General features: G+C 36.8%; 1 protein-coding gene across 2 annotated transcripts in view; it reads right to left on the reverse strand.

The window, feature by feature from the left end:
- Window positions 1-18070, reverse strand: part of ARL6 (ARF like GTPase 6) — a 48175-nt gene that overhangs the window by 16515 nt on the left and 13590 nt on the right. For both annotated transcript variants that reach the window (XM_082655262.1, XM_082655263.1), the window contains exons 3-5: window positions 6969-7030; window positions 6481-6549; window positions 2626-2720 (exon numbers count right to left, since the gene is read on the reverse strand). In XM_082655262.1, coding sequence (XP_082511388.1) covers window positions 2626-2720; window positions 6481-6549; window positions 6969-7030 — 226 coding nt within the window. The remainder of the gene's footprint in view (window positions 1-2625; window positions 2721-6480; window positions 6550-6968; window positions 7031-18070) is intronic.

The following is an 18070-nucleotide window of genomic DNA, read 5'->3' on the forward strand; positions in this document are numbered from 1 at the left end:
AGGGAGCTTGAGATGGGTGAAAGGGTCCAAAAAACACAAACTTCCAGTCATCAAATAATTCATGAGATGTAATGTATAGCATGGTGACTACAGTTAGTAATACTGTATTGTGTATTTGAAAGTTGCTAAGAACAGATCTTAAAAGTTCTCATCCCATGAAAAAAACCCTATGTGTTGTAAAAAAAAAAAAAAAATGTTAACTAGACTTATTATAGTGATCATTTCATAATACAGTTGACCCTGGCACAATGTGGAGGTGGGGCTCCGAACCCTGCACAGTCAAAAATCTGTGAATAACTTCGTTGCCGACCCTCTGTATCTGCGGTTCCACATTCGTGGATTCAATCAACTTCGAATCATGTAGTACTACTGTAGCATTATTTGAAAAAAATCTGCATATAAGCGAACCTGTGCAGTTCAAACCCCAGTTGTTCAAGGAGCTAACTGTATATACAAATATCAAATCATTATGCTGAATAACTGAAACTGATATAATATTATATGTGAATTATATCTCAAAAATATGTTCACACCAGCTTTATTCATAATTGCCCTGAACTAGAAACAGCCCAGATATTAATCAACAAGAGACTGGATAAGCAAACTGTGGTATATTCATATAATAGAATATTACAAAGCAAGCAAAAGGAGTAAACAAGTGATACAACAACATGGGTGCCTCCCCAAAACATTATGCTGAATGAAAAAACCTAGGCACAAAAATGTATGTCCTGTATGTCTCCTCATTTATATGAAATTGTAGAATAGGCAAAATTCTGGGGATCAAAATCAGATTAGTAGTTCCTCTGTTTCCAGGTGTGGGGTGTTGATTGGAAAGGGGCATGAAGGAACTTTTTGAGGTGATGAAAATGTTCTGTTTCTTGATTGGGAATGTAGTTACATGAGTGTATGCATTTGTCAAAATTACAGAACTATATACTTAAGATCTGAGCATTTCACTGTATTACAACTTATACTTCAATTTTAAAAAAACCTTCATATACGTTTCAGCTGAGAAATTCCTCCTTTGGGAATCTAACGGTAAAATAAATGCATCAGTAAGTACATAAAGATACATGGACAAGGCTTCAGTTGAGGAAACCAAGGATCCCACGGTATTTAAAGCAGATTTTGCAGGAACTATTTCATTTTTTGGTCAACGTCAAAACACTTTTGGGGGAGAAAGTGGAAATATTAACAAAAAAGGGAATGTAGAATCAAGTGCCTTCTCAACCCAGATAAAAGACTAAGTTTTTAAAAGTGAAAAAGTCACATAAAAAGTACAGGCTGGATAATTTCCCCCCCAAATACTTGCATAAACTTGAGGTTGTCCAATAAAAATACCAAAGATATTATGGTTAAGCAGCAAGAATTGTTAGAAGTCCTTTTCTAAAACCACAGGTACAAAGGCCACTTAAAATGTTTTTCCATGAGTAAGGCTAAAAATGCAGAATTTCACAATACTACTGGAAAACTTACTGTGGGAAAAAAAAGAATATCTAGCAACAGGTGAATGACTGAATAAACTATGGTACATTCACAGTATGGCATATTAGGCATCATTAAAAAGAATAATTATATATATGCAATTTGACTTGAAAGGATTTCCATCATGCAGTGTTATTTGAGAAGAGGAAGATGCAGAAGAGTGTACAGAAAATGATCCCGTCTAGTAAATAACGATGACAATTCTCATAGCGCCCAACCCTGTACAGTTTGCCCTCTGTATCCGTGGACTCCACACCCACAAATTCGACCAACTGTGAATGGAAAATACGCCAGGAAAAAATTACAGGAAGTTTCCAAAAGCAAAACTTGAATTTACCATGCACTGGCATTATTTACATAGTATTTATATTTTCTTAGGTATTATGAGCAATCTAGAGATTATTTAAAGTATGTGGGAGGATGCGCATAGATTCTATGCAAATACTACACCATTTTATATAAGGGACATGAGCAACCACAGTTTTTGGTATCCTTGGGGATCCTAGAACCAATCTCCCATAGGTACCAAGGGCGACTATATGTATCTTTGGTACCTGTATATGTTTGTGTATGTATATATGATATGAAATATAGATAAAGGTATGAAAGTAAAAGTACCAAATTGTTAATACTGATATCTTCAAAGAGGGCTGGGAGTAGTTTAAAAACAGAAAAGATCTGTTTTAAAAGAATTCCCACAATAAATATCTAAGAAATGCTGTGATCACACACATACACACACACACACACACACACACACACACACACACACGTAAAAAGATGGTAACCAAAAAAATTTTAATGTGTTGAAACATCGATTTTTACTTTCTTCCTTATTCTTTGTCCATCCACATATTTTGCTATTGACACATTACTTATATAATCAGAAAAAAAGGGCATTTTCATTTTCAGGGAAATAAAAACATTGCAAAAAGCTTTGAAATTTAAAAAATATATGGTACTGCAAGTAAAGATATTGTTAATTCTGCATAATTAATATGTTTTAAAATTCAAAAATTTTAAATAAAAGATCACACAGCGTAAACAACACGTTTTGCTTACACCAAAGAACAAAACATCATACATAAACAGACCCCAAAGCACAGACATCACAGACTGAAAGACACACACATGTACCTGGATGATTCAGAAGAGTATCAAGTTCTTCTTTGGCCACAACCATTCTTAATCTATCACTACTATCAATGACAAAAATAATGGCTTGTCCTTCTCTGTATAATATAAAGAATGAGAAATATTAAAGATAAACTTGAACATTTTTCTATGTTTACTCTCCATTTGCAATTCCTAACCTGTGTATTATGTCTTCATGTCCTATGTCCATTTATACATTACAGGCTTTGGTGCTATTTCTTATTAGTTTATATGAGTAATTAATATATTAACCATGTTAGTCATATTTCATGTAAAATAATTTCTTTTCATTTGGATCATAATATGGTAAATTTAGTGACATTTCATAATTTTAAAAAATAACAAGTAAAACCATAATCCTATTACACAGATACAACCATTAATATTTTCACGTAAATCATTTTCAACATTTCCTTTGTGTACATTCATATATGAATATCTACATCTGTATTTAAATGGAATCCTGCTGTTTTATACTGCCTTTCTGAAATATATGTACATTTCCCTGATCTTTTTTTGCAGTATAGTTTGAACTACTTTTATATGAAACATTAAAGCTCTACACCAGTGTTCCTCAAATATTTTTTACCATAACCATAGTGAGAAATACATTTTACATTAAGATGCCGTTAGACACATAAGTATATGTAAATATATTTGAAATAGTCTCCTGAGACAATACTTACAAAGAGCTTTTATTTTATTCTATTTGACTTTTAAGCTGATAACCAGCCACTGCAATTGTATAAGGATTCACTTACAGATCACAGTGGCACTTCAAAAATCACTGATTTCCTTCGCATCTTTCTTTTAATGATTATAAAGTATAATGGACGTGTCATTGAATATTGTACCAAACTTCTATTTTTGCACTTCATAGGTTACTTTCAATTTTCATTACTATGAAAAACTTTGGGATAAACATCCTCCTAAATACATTTTAAAAATTTCTTGATACTTTAAGATCTGTTCTTAGGAATAAAATTTCCAGAAATACATACAAAATTTAAAGTTTTAGATAAACATTGATAAATTATCCTCTGGAAATGTTATATCAATTTATACTACTACCAGCACTTTTCCCACTCCCTTGCCAGCATGGCTCTTATCATTCTTTTCAATTTTTTACCATCCTAACAGCATATTATTTTACTTTGTATTTTGTTAATTGCTCGTTAAGTTCAATATATTTTCATATATTTATTGGACATTTATATGTGTTTTGTGACTCAGTGTAATCATAAATTAAGATTTTAAAGTTCAATGCCATTAGTAACCACATGCATATAAAAATAAAACAAATTTTTAATACCATTTTCTCCTATCATTTAAAAAATGAATGCAGATTATCACAGTCACATATTATTAGTGGAAATGGAAACTGATATAATTGGAAATACCTATCAAGAGCTTTAAAAATGTTCACTTTGAGCCAGTAATTTCATTTCTGGAATTTATACTAAGGAAACATGAAGTATGACAGAGATTTATACAGTAATATGTTAACTGAAGAACTGCTTATAATCTTCAAAAACTGAAAACAGTCTTTATGTCCAAAAATAGAGAAATGATTAAGCAAATTTGGGCACAGGAATATGAAAAAATATTAGGCTGCCATGAGAGTTACATCCTTTCTATGTTTTTCCTGATTCACCCTTATCATAAAATGTTAACTGAAAAACTATATAGTACACGGTACATACTTTAGAAGGCTACTTTCTCAATTATGTAAAGTGTATATTATATATTTCAAAATAGAAGAAACATACCCAAAAGATTAACAATGGTAAATTTATTAGTGAGATTTACAGGAAACAATGTTTAAATATGCTTTTCTATATTTTCCAAATATTAACTCCTTTCCAAATATGCACTCTTTATATTTTATGCTTTATTACTTTTTTTATATTCTAAGAGTAATATGCAAAAATTATACAATAATTAACATTACAGAGTCATACAAATGACAAACTAAACTTCCTTTATAATCTTATTCCCAAAACAAATGCTATTAATGGTACGGTATATTCTACTAAGAATTTTCTTCTCTCTCCATATATATTAAGCACATACTTTTATTAAGAATCATTTTTTTCTTCATATAATTGATATGAAAAAATGTCATTATAAATAATTCTCAACACACATTCTTTTCTGTGTATCTTTGCCCAGTAGTCCTAGTCATACTGTACTTTTCTGAAAGCAAAAATTATGGCTGCAGGGCATGAACATTTTTCATTTTAACAGATATTGATAAATTATCCAAGAAAGATGTTACATTCTCACTACAAGAGTGGCTTATTTTGCCAACAGTAGACTTAATCTTTTTAACCTCTTTCAGTCTAATAGATTAAAATGCACTTGTTCTTTCACAATTAGAAAAGTATAGAGATAGAGGAAATAAATTTACTATTACTGTAGACTTCTCAACAGTAACCATATTCGGCATTCCACCTACAATGTACCTATAATACTCCTGAATTCATTAACTTCTTCCAAAAAGATTTTGAAGAAAAAGAAGTTAAAGTCAGAAAAAAAGCTTCCTTTTTAAAGTACTATTTTTTTATGCAGTATTGTTTTCCGTAATTAAAATAAATGTTACATTTTTTTAAAGTAACTAAATACATTTTTTTTTAGAAAAAAGAATTGTTTACCTACTAATTGGAAGAAGAATAAAAAAATCCTATACTGAAAACTGAGGTTTCCTTAAAAACAAAAACGCCTCACATTTCCCCCAGAGAATTTATTGTAGGATACCACAAACATTCCACCCCTCCTTTTCCAAACTGGCCCTCAAATCTGAAGCATTCTTCCCTTTCTACCTCAGAGGTCCTCTGGCTCTATATGATTTAAATAGGCCCTCAATATTTAAAGAATATCTGGAATAAATCTCCTTTGGTTCCTACCCAAGGAATACAACATTTGTCCCCACATTAGCATGAAAGAATTAGCCAATGAAAATTAAAATCTGATCTGGCAGTCATCACACACCATTTCAAGACAAGAGTTCATAAGAACAAAAGTGCATTTAGTGAAGAGATACTGTTTATAAATTTCAGACTCCAAAAGTGAGTTACACTCATCTTAAATGAAGAAGTCCTAGCAATATTACAAGTTTAATGAATTTATTTTAACATCGCATGCAAATCTTGAGAAAGTATAACACACTTGGATCCTAGCAACTTGACAGCTATTAATCTGAAGAAATTGGTGAGCACTTGATTTGCACATGCTAAAAATATCTTGTTTAGAATTGCTTGTAGAACACATGGATCAACTATTAGTGCTGTTATTTTAACTAAATTTATACAGTAAGTATTTACTGATCTATCTGGCCAGAATCATACTTGGTCTTGAAGAAATACTGAATAAAAAAAAAATCCCTGCCCTTGAGGAGTTCATAATCCCACTAGGGAGGCAGCTATGGTACATGAGTTTAAGATGTAATAAGTACGATTCAAGAGATATGAATGGAAGAAGTACCGTGTCAACATGGGGGACAGAATAACTGGGCAAAACAGTGGAATCCTTCATAGAGGAGGTGACTTTTGAGCTAGTCCTTAAAGAACAAATATATTAACCTTAAGTTGCAGAGAAGTAGGGTAGAATAGGACATTAAAAACAGACAGAACAACATATGCAAGGTCAGGAAGAACCTGAAGCATTTGAGAAATAATGTGAAGTATGATTATACTTTTTTTTTAAATTAGGAAGTATACTTAAATTATATAAAGAATAAACATTGCAACCTAGCCCATGTAATCATTTGGATTTCTAATCATTACTGGTTATTAAAATATAACCATCTAGTTTACCAACATTCACAAACATACTTACTTATAATAGTGTTCCCAGAGATTTCTGTATCTTCCTTGACCTGACATATCAAACACTGTAAAAGACAAACTATAAAACAAAACAAACAAAATGAAAAAACATGATTACATTATAAGGTAGTAAAAGTCTAACTTTTACTTAAAATTTTAAATTGTTTTCAATCAAAGAAACCACCCTTAATATACAATATTCAACTTGGGCCAGCTTTCAAGTACAAGTGCCATAGAATGAATTTTTTGAATATAAATATGATTTTACAATTAGTAACATATAAGAAAGATATTTCCTTTGCTAGTGACGTTGTCAGAGTTTATCTAAACTCTAAATTCTTTAGAATAATCCAGAGGTAGTGGTACAAGTATTTTAATATCTATGGGCTTCTGAAATAGCAACTTACTTTTTTCTAAGAGTAGGAGGAATAATTATGTAGATCTAATATCACTTTTCACCCACAACTTCTTAATCACAAGTTTAATAAAATGAATTACCTGGACGATTTGAATTTCTCTATGCTGAATCCTATTGTTGGAACTATATCTTGAGATTGAGCCTTTAAGAGAGAAGACAAAGTTTAGAAAATTGCAATGACCAAAGATGAATTTTTCCTCAGGTTAAAAAAAAAAGCACCCAGATTTTCCAGTTCTAAAATCTGCCACTAAGGAGATGACAGGATTAAACAAAATTATAAATTTTGCAATGAGATCACTGCATGTGAATTCTTTATAAAGTTTAAGGTTTACTAATTATAAATCTGCATGTGTGTCTTCACATTCACATTTTGTGGCTTGCTGCAAGTTACCACGGACTTAAAGTGGTTTCAAAAGTCTCCTTCAGCTCACATATAGGACTTTCTAATCTTTCATACTTATTGAGTTTATATATGCTACAGAGGACTGTGCTCATGTGTAGATGGTGAATATACATGGTCCCTGCTCTCATGGAATTTATAATCTGGAGGAGGTAAACAGCAATAAACAACTGAGTTACAAGTGAACACAATTTTGAGCAGTGCTCAGTGCTATGAAAGGTGATTGAGGGTGGGAGGCAATGGGGCAGAGGAGGGTTAGTATAGAAGAGCCTCTCTGATGAGGGGACATCTCACCCAGGAGTGAATGTTAAGAAGGGGAAAAGCTATGACAAGATATTGGCAAAGAACATTCCAGTCAAAGAAATTAGCCAGGGCATGACCTCAAGGCGGGGAGGAACTCACCACCACTCAGAAAAAGTAGAAGGCCTGTATGTCTAAAGTATATTTAGTGAGGGAAAGAGCTGTATGTAACCAAGTAAGATAGGTAGGGCCTTGAAGGCCATGGTGGGAACTGTGTGGAAAAGAGATTACAAGGGGGCAAGAGTATAGTGGGAGACCTGCTGACACATCCCACAGGCAAGTAAAAGGTCTTAAATGGACAAGTTAGCTCATCAAATGCATCATAATACTTCTATCATCAAAACTTTCTCCTGTTGAATAAAAATCCATTCACTTTCTGACCCAGATGCCTAGGATTTATTCTCAACTCCTCCCCCCCCCCTTTTTTTTTTTTTGCGGTTCACGGGCCTCTCACTGCCGCGGCTTCCGCGGCTGCGGAGCACAGGCTCCAGACGCGCAGGCTCAGCGGCCATGGCTCACTGGCCCAGCCGCTCCGCGCCACGCGGTATGCTCCCGAACCGGGGCACGAACCCGCGCCCACTGCGCCACCAGGGAAGCCCCCAACTCCTTCCATTTTTACATTCCCTATACAACCGTTCTCTAAGCTTTATTGGTTCTATCTCACTAACTTAGCTCAGCCATTATCGTTTCTTGCTTCAAATTACTACAACAGCCTCCTGATTACTCCTAATTGCTAATATACTACCTAAACAAGTTACTTCACTTCTCTAAGCCAGGGGTCCCCAATCCCGGGCCTTAGACCGGTAGCGGTCCGCGGCCTGTTAGGATTCGGGCCGCACAGCAGGAGGTGAGTGGTGAGTGAGCCAGCAAAGCTGGCCCCATCACTCCCCATCGCTCGCATTACCGCCTGAACCATCCCCCCCAACCCCCCTGCAACCCCCCCTGTGGAAAAACTGTCTTCCATGAAACTGGTCCCTGGTGCCAAAAAGGTTGGGGACCGCTGCTCTAAGCCTTAATTTTCCCAAATGTAAAATATATTATTACTATCCTTAACTCATAGTGTTATCATGAGAATTCAATAAGTTAATGGATGCAAAATACTCAACATAGTGTCTGGTCCATAGTAAACGCTCAACAAATGTTTGCTATTATTAGAATTACACTCTCACTGATTTCAGTTTCATTCCCCAATTTTCTCCATACTGCCCAAAGTGTAACTTAAAAAAATTTCCTTTCAGTTCATCCTGTTGCTTTTATGTAAAAACAGGAGAAGTAGAGGGGAAATTGTTGCTCCACATCATTATGTTCACTTTGGTAGTCTACTCCTGAAAATTTAAAATTCAAATCGAAAGACAGAAGGTGAAAAGTCACTGTAGCTTCGTCACCTTAATAGTAATGTGCTAGTGAAAAGACCTCCCAGAGCTGCCCTGGTTTTGGCTTTGAGATTTGTTTATTCAGCTTTTCCTTTTATCCTGTGAGCTGCCTAGTATTCTTCCAAAAATATCTCTCTTTTTGTTTATGTTAGACAGATTTTATTTCCTGCTACTCAGATTCCTGCCTCATACCTTAGGTGTCTTTCATTGCACAACAAACTTTGGAATAAAGAGTTTCCTAATTTTTGTTGTCCCAAAATGCAACACTTTCGATTTTATGGATTTTCATGTGTCAATCATGTGATAAAATCATCAGCTATTATTATTAGGAAAAACATAATAATAAAAAAGGTTAAAAGTTTAAAGAAATCTCAGAAAATATACCTCAAATGAGTAGCTTTGTCTTCAGTGAGCTGTAATTAGAAATTGGCCTAGCCTCTTCACAATCACCCAGTTTCTTCACAAACTCCTTCTGTTTCCAGACAAGCTACCCTTTAACTTGCTGTTTTAATAGGGATAAAATTAATCAACTTTCTTTTCTTCCCCTCACTTCTAAAGTTCTATTGGAAGATAATTAGAAAGAAGAAACTCCACAAATTAATCAGGATAGGACAAGATATGTGGGCTGGTACTTCCAGATTTTCCTCTAAACAATTCCGAAATAGTCTCCACCGATTAACTTTCCTCTGCTCTATCCAGGAACAAATACATTTGGTAATTCTCTAAATTGGACAGGGAATGCTTACAAGCAAGCAAAGGGCACAGGAATTAGTACCTAAGTGGACTAGGCTATCTGAGACAGCCCAGGAATAGACCAACATCAATAAGAGTAGAACAAGATTTCTAAGAGAGACCCTATTTGGTTAGCTTTATTAAGACTGCTAAAAATGATATCCTCGGTGCTATCGACCATTACTCCCTGCCCAAAGATAAAAATTAAAAAAATCACCCATCAGTCCATTTGTCCAAAAATACATTTAACTACTAAGCAATATTCTAGGTGTCTGGGATTCAGTATTGAACAATACAAGATCTATACTCTTATGGAATTTAATTTTACAATGAGGAAAAATTTAATAAACAACAACTGTATATGCAAGGTAATTTCAGATTGTTTTAAATGTTAAGAATATAAAACTGGATGATGTGATAGAATGAGAGCATTTATATTGGGGAGTGGGGCAAAAGTGGGAATTGTAGAAGAAAGGTGTTTACAGAGCACATCTCAAGAAAATGACAGCTAAGATCAGGTTCTTGGAAAGTTATCAAGTTAAAATGTACCTCCTCTCTCTCTATTCATCAGTTTAGAAAACCTAGATCAGCAACCTCAGTATATTAACAATAAATGAACATTAGGACAGCTTAATATTAAAAACTAGTTTGGGTTCAGGAAGTATCTTGTTATCTAGAAACTGATTTTATCCCCCCAAAATACGATACTATAAAATGAGATTTGCGATTTCTTCTGCAAGACATTTTCTAATAGAGCATTGTAGATTTCTATTATTCACCTTAATTCATTAAAAATAATGAATTTCTGGGGGGTTCAGGGAAGATGGCGGAAGAGTAAGACGTGGAGATCACCTTCCTCCCCACAGATACACCAGAAATACATCTACACGTGGAACAACTCCTACAGAACACCTACTGAACGCTGGCAGAAGACCTCAGACCTCCCAAAAGGCAAGAAACTCCCCACGTACCTGGGTAGGGCAAAAGAAAAAAGAATAAATAGAGACCAAAGGATAGGAACGGGACCTGCACCAGTGGGAGGGAGTGGTGAAGGAATAAAAGTTTCCACACACTGGGAAGCCCCTTCGCAGGCGGAGACTGCGGGTGGCGGAGGGGGAAAGCTTCGGAGCCGCAGAGGAAAGCGCAGCAACAGGGGTGCGGAGGGCAAAGCGGAGAGATTCCCACACAGAGGATCGGTGCCAACCAGCACTCACCAGCCCGAGAGGCTTGTCTGCTCATGCGCCGGGGCGGGCGGGGGTGGGAGCTGAGGCTCGGGCTTCGGTCGAGCACAGGGAGAGGACTGGGGTTGGCTGCGTGAACACTGCCTGCAGGGGGTTAGTGCACCACAGCTAGGCGGGAGGGAGCCCGGGAAAAAGTCTGGACCTGCCGAAGAGGCAAGAGACTTTTTCTTCCCTCTTTGTTTCCTGGTGCGCAAGGAGAGGGGATTAAGAGCGCTGCTTAAAGGAGCTCCAAAGACGGGCGCGAGCCGCGGCTAACAGCACGGACCCCAGAGACGGGCATGAGACGCTAAGGCTGCTGCTGCCGCCACCAAGAAGCCTGTGTGCGAGCACAGGTCACTATCCACACCTCCCTTCCGGGGAGCCTGTGCAGCCCGCCACTGCCAGGTTCCCGGGATTCAGGGACAACTTCCCCTGGAGAACGCACGGCACGCCTCAGGCTGGTGCAACGTCCCGCCGGCCTCTGCCGCCGCAGGCTTGCCCCGCATCCGCACCCCTCCTTCCCTCTGGCCTGAGTGAGCCAGAGTCCCCGAAGCAGCTGGTCCTTTAACCCCGTCCTGTCTGAACGAAGAACAGATGCCCTCCGGCGACCTACACTCAGAGGCGGGGCCAAATCCAAACCTGAGCCCCAGGAGCTGTGAGAACAAAGAAGAAAAGGGGAAATCTCTCCCAGCAGCCTCAGAAGCAGCGGATTAAAGCTCCACAGTAAACTTGATGTACCCTGCATCTGTGGAATACATGAATAGACAACGAATCATCCCAAATTGAGGAGGTGGACTTTGAGAGCAAGATTTACTATTTTTTCCCCTTTTCCTCTTTTTGTGAGTGTGTATGTGTATGCTTCTGTGAGAGATTTTGTCTGTACAGCTTTGCTGTCACCATTTGTCCTAGGGTTCTATCCGTCCGTTTTTTTTTTTAATTTTTTTCTTAATAATTATTTTTTATTTTAATAACTTTATTTTATTTTATGTTACTTTATTTTATCATCTTTCCTCTTTCTTTCCTTTCTTTCTTCCTTCCTTCCCTCCTTCCCTCCCTCCCTCCCTCCTTTTCTTTCTCTTTCTTTCTTTCTTTCTTTCTTTCTTTCTTTCTTTCTTTCTTTCTTTCTTTCTTTCTCTCTCTCTTTCTCACTTTCTCGCTTTCTTTCTTTCTCTCTCTCTCTCTTTCTCGTTTTCTCGCTTTCTTTCTTTCTTTTTCTCCCTTTTATTCTGAGCCGTGTGGATGAAAGGCTCTTGGTGCTGCAGCCAGGAGTCAGTGCTGGGCCTCTGAGGTGGCAGAGCCAAGTTCAGGACACTGGTCCACAAGAGACCTCCCAGCTCCACATAATATCAAACAGCAAAAATCTCCCAGAGATCTCCATGTCAACACCAACACCCAGCTTCACTCAACGACCAGCAAGCTACAGTGCCGGACACCCTATGCGAAACAACTAGCAAGAGAGGAACACAACCCCCAACAATTAGCAGAGAGGCTACCTAAAACCATAATAAGTCCACAGGCACCCCAAAACACACCACCAGATGTGGACCTGCCCACCAGAAAGACAAGATCCAGCCTCATCCACCAGAACACAGGCACTAGTCCCCTCCACCAGGAAGCCTACACAACCCACTGAGACAACTTTAGACACTGGGGACAGACACCTAAACAACGGGAACAACGAACCTATGGCATGCAAAAAGGAGACCCCAAACACAGTAAGATAAGCAAAATGAGAAGACAGAAAAACACACAGCAGATGAAGGAGCAAGATAAAAACCCACCAGACCTAACAATGAAGAGGAAATAGGCAGTCTACCTGAAAAGAATTCAGAATAATGATAGTAAAGATGATACAAAATCTTGGAAATAGAACAGAAAAAATGCAAGAAACAGTTAACAAGGACCTAGAAGAACTAAAGACGAAACAAGCAACGATAAACAACACAATAAATGAAATTAAAAATACTCTAGATGGGATCAATAGCAGAATAACTGAGGCAGAAGAACGCATAAGTGACCTGGAAGATAAAATAGTGGAAATAACTACTGCGGAGCAGAATAAAGAAAAAAGAATGAAAAGAACTGAGGACAGTCTCAGAGACCTCTGGGACAACATTAAACACACCAACATTCGAATTATAGGGGATCCAGAAGAAGAAGAGAAAAAGAAAGGGACTGAGAAAATATTTGAAGAGATTATAGTTGAAAACTTCCCTAATATGGGAAAGGAAATAGTTAATCAAGTCCAGGAAGCACAGAGAGTCCCATACAGGATAAATCCAAGGAAAAACACACCAACACACATATTAGTCAAACTGTCAAAAATTAAATACAAAGAAAACACATTAAAAGCAGCAAGGGAAAAACAACAAATAACACACAAGGGAATCACCATAAGGTTAACACCCGATCTTTCAGCAGAAACTCTGCAAGCCAGAAGGGACTGGCAGGACATACTGAAAGTGATGAAAGAGAAAAACCAACAACCAAGATTACTCTACCCAGCAAGGATCTCATTCAGATTTGATGGAGAAATTAAAACCTTTACAGACAAGCAAAAGCTGAGAGAGTTCAGCACCACCAAACCAGCTTTACAACAAATGCTAAAGGAACTCCTCTAGGCAAGAAACACAAGACAAGGAAAAGACCTACAATAACAAACCCAAAACAATTAAGAAATTGGGAACAGGAACATACATATCGATAATTACCTTAAATGTAAATGGATTAAATGCTCCCACCAAAAGACACAGACTGCCTGAATGGATACAAAAACAAGACCCATATATACGCTGTCTACAAGAGACCCACTTCAGACCTAGAGACACATACAGACTGAAGTTAGGGGATGGAAAAAGATATTCCATGCAAATGGAAACCAAAAGAAAGCTGGAGTAGCAATTCACATATCAGACAAAATAGACTTTAAAATAAAGACTATTAGAAGAGACAAAGAAGGACACTACATAATGATCAAGGGATCGATCCAAGAAGAAGATATAAAAATTGTAAATATTTATGCACCCAACATAGGAGCACCTCAATACATAAGGCAAATACTAACAGCCAGAAAAGGGGAAATTGACAGTAACACATTCATAGTAGGGGACTTTAACACCCCACTTTCACCAATGGACAGATCACCCAAAATGAAAATAAATAAGGAAACACAAGCTTTAAATGATACATCAAACAAGATGGACTTGATATTTATAGGGCATTCCATCCAAAAACAACAGAATACACATTTTTCCCAAGTGCTCGTGGAACATTCTCCAGGATAGATCATATCTTGGGTCACAAATCAAGCCTTGGTAAATTTAAGAAAACTGAAATCATATCAAGTGTCTTTTCTGACCACAACGCTATGAGACTAGACATCAATTACAGGAAAAGATCTGTAAAAAACACAAACACATGGAGGCTAAACAATACACTAATTAATAACGAAGTGATCACTGAAGAAATTAAAGAGGAAATAAAAAAATACGTAGAAACAAACGACAATGGAGACACGATGACCCAAAACCTATGGGATAAAGCAAAAGCATTTCTAAGAGGGAAGTTTATAGCAATACAATCCAACCTCAAGAAACAGGAAACATCTCGAATAAACAACCTAACCTTGCACCTAAAGCAATTAGAGAAAGAAGAACAAAAAAACCCCAAAGTTAGCAGAAGGAAGGAAATCATAAAGATCAGATCAGAAATAAATGAAAAAGAAATGAAGGAAACGATAGCAAAGATCAATAAAACGAAAAGCTGGTTCTCTGAAAAGATAAACAAAATTGATAAACCATTAGCCAGACTCGTCAAGAAAAAAAGGGAGAAGACTCAAATCAATAGAATTAGAAATGAAAAAGGAGAAGTAACAACTGACACTGCAGAAATACAAAAGATCATGAGAGATTACTACAAGCAACTCTATGCCAATAAAATGGACAACCTGGAAGAATAGGACAAATTCTTAGAAATGCACAACCTACCAAGACTGAACCAGGAAGAAATAGAAAATATGAACAGAACAATCACAAGCACTGAAATTGAAACTCTGATTAAAAATCTTCCAACAAAAAAAAGCCCAGGACCAGATGGCTTCACAGGCGAATTCTATCAAACATTTAGAGAAGAGCTAACAGCTATCCTTCTCAAACTCTTCCAAAATATAGCAGAGGGAGGAACACTCAAACTCATTCTACAAGGCCACCATCACCCTGATTCAAAAACCAGACAAAAATGTCGTAAAGTAAGAAAACTACAGGCCAATATCACTGATGACATGGATGCAAAAATCCTCAACAAAATACTAGCAAAGAGAATCCAACAGCACATTAAAAGGATCATACACCATGACCAAGTAGGGTTGATTCCAGGAATGCAAGGATTCTTCAATATACGCAAATCAATCAAAGTGATACACCATATTAACAAATTGAAGAATAAAAACCATATGATCATCTCAATAGATGCAGAAAAAGCTTTCAACAAAATTCAACACCCATTTATGATAAAAACCCTGCAGAAAGTAGGCATAGAAGGAACTTACCTCAACATAATAAAGGCCATATATGATAAACCCACAGCCAACATCATCCTCAATGGTGAAAAACTGAAACCATTTCCACTAAGATCAGGAACAAGACAAGGTTGCCCACTCTCACCACAATTATTCAACATAGTTTTGGAAGTTTTAGCCACAGCAATCAGAGAAGAAAAGGAAATAAAAGGAATCCAAATCAGAAAAGAAGAAGTAAAGCTGTCACTGTTTGCAGATGACATGATACTATACATAGAGAATCCTAAAGATGCTACCAGAAAACTACTAGAGCTAATCAATGAATTTGGTAAAGTAGCAGGATACAAAATTAATGCACAGAAATCTCTGGCATTCCTATAAACGAATGATGTAAAATATGACAGTGAAATCAAGAAAACACTCCCATTTACCACTGCAACAAAAAGAATGAAATATCTAGGAATAAACCTACCTAAGGAGACAAAACACCTGTATACAGAAAATTATAAGACACCGATAAAAGAAATTAAAGATGATACAAATAGATGGAAAGATATACCATGTTCTTGGATTGGAAGAATCAACATTGTGAAAATGACTCTACTACCCAAAGCAATCTACAGATTCAATGCAATCCGTATCAAACTACCACTGGCATTTTTCACAGAACTAGAACAAAAAATTTCACAATTTGTATGGAAACACACAAGACCCCAAATAGCCAAAGCAATCTTGAGAACAAAAAACGGAGCTGGAAGAATCAGGCTCCCTGACTTCAGACTACTCTACAAAGCCACAGTAGTCAAAACAGTATGGTACTGGCACAAAAACAGAAAGATAGATCAATGGAACAAGATAGAAAGCCCAGAGATAAACCCACGCACATACGGTAAAGGAGGCAGGAATAAAGGAGGCAGGAATGTACAGTGGAGAAAGGATAGCCTCTTCAATAAGTGGTGCTGGGAAAACTGGACAGGTACATGTAAAAGTATGAGATTAGAACACTTCCTAACACCATACACAAAAATAAGCTCAATATGGATTAAAGACCTAAATGTAAGGCCAGAAACTATCAAACTTATAGAGGAAAACATAGGCAGAATACTCATGACATAAATCACAGCAAGATCCTTTTTGACCCACCTCCTAGAGAAATGGAAATAAAAACAAAAATAAACAAATGGGACCTAATGAAACTTCAAAGCTTTTGCACAGCAAAGGAAACCATAAACAGGACCAAAAGACAACCCTCAGAATAGGAGAAAATATTTGCAAATGAAGCAACTGACAAAGGACTAATGTCCAAAATTTACAAGCAGCTCTTAACAAAAAAACAAACAACCCAATCCAAAAATGGGCAGAAGACCTATATGACAGTTCTCCAAAGAAGATATACAGACTGCCAACAAACACATGAAAGAATGCTCAACATCACTAATCATTAGAGAAATGCAAATCAAAACTACAATGAGATATCATCTCATACCAGTCAGAATGGCCATCATCCAAAAACCTAGAAACAATAAATGCTGGAGAGGGTGTGAAGAAAAGGGAACACTCTTGCACTGCTGGTGGGAATGTGAATTGATACAGCCACTGTGGAGAACAGTATGGAGGTTCCTTAAAAAACTAAAAATAGCACTACCATATGACCCAGCAATCCCACTACTGGGCATATACCCTGAGAAAACCATAATTCAAAAAGAGTCATGTACAAAAATGTTCATTGCAGTTCTATTTACAATAGCCCGGAGATGGAAACAACCTAAGTGTCCATCATCAGATGATGGATAAAGAAGATGTGGCACATATATACAATGGAATATTACTCAGCCATAAAAAGAAACAAAATTGAGCTATTTGTAATAAGGTGGATGGACCTAGAGTCTGTCATACAGAGTGAAGTAAGTCAGAAAGAGAAAGACAAATACCGTATGCTAACACATATGTATGGAATTTAAGGAAAAAAAATGTCATGAAGAACCTAGGGGTAAGACAGGAATAAAGACACAGACCTACTAGAGAATGAACTTGAGGATATGGGGAGGGGGAAGGGTAAGCTGTGACAAAGCAAGAGAGTGGCATGGACATATATACACTACCAAACATAAAACAGATAGCTAGTTGGAAGCAGCCGCATAGAACAGGGAGATCAGCTCGGTGCTTTGTGACCACCTAGAGGGGTGGGATAGGGAGGGTGGTAGTGAGGGAGACGCAAGAGGGAAGAGAGATGGGAACATATGTATATGTATAACTGATTCACTTTGTTATAAAACAGAAACTAGCACACCATTGTAAAGCAATTATACTCTAATACAGATGTAAAAAAAAAATAATGAATTTCTCATAGTGGATGTAATCTCACAAGACACTTTTCTTGAGTTCAAAGGTAGGGAGGAAGCAAGTGTTATATCTGTGCCTGAATGACAGAGGTTTTGGGGTTTTTAAGAAGTCCCATTTCAAGTGTCCTCTTGGCTTCTGTCACCAAGTTGTTTTTTAAATTTTTTTAAAGTAAAGCAACTTACTCTGCTCTCAGGATGTAGAGGTCAATTGTTCTCAGGAGACAGGATAGTTGCTAAAGATTAAGGCTCAGGAAATGGTGTCAGAAATTAGGCTATCTCCTTAATAATAGCCCTGGAGA

This window comes from Grampus griseus (assembly GCF_964374135.1).
Source record: "Grampus griseus genome assembly, chromosome: 5".
NCBI lineage: Eukaryota > Metazoa > Chordata > Mammalia > Artiodactyla > Delphinidae > Grampus > Grampus griseus.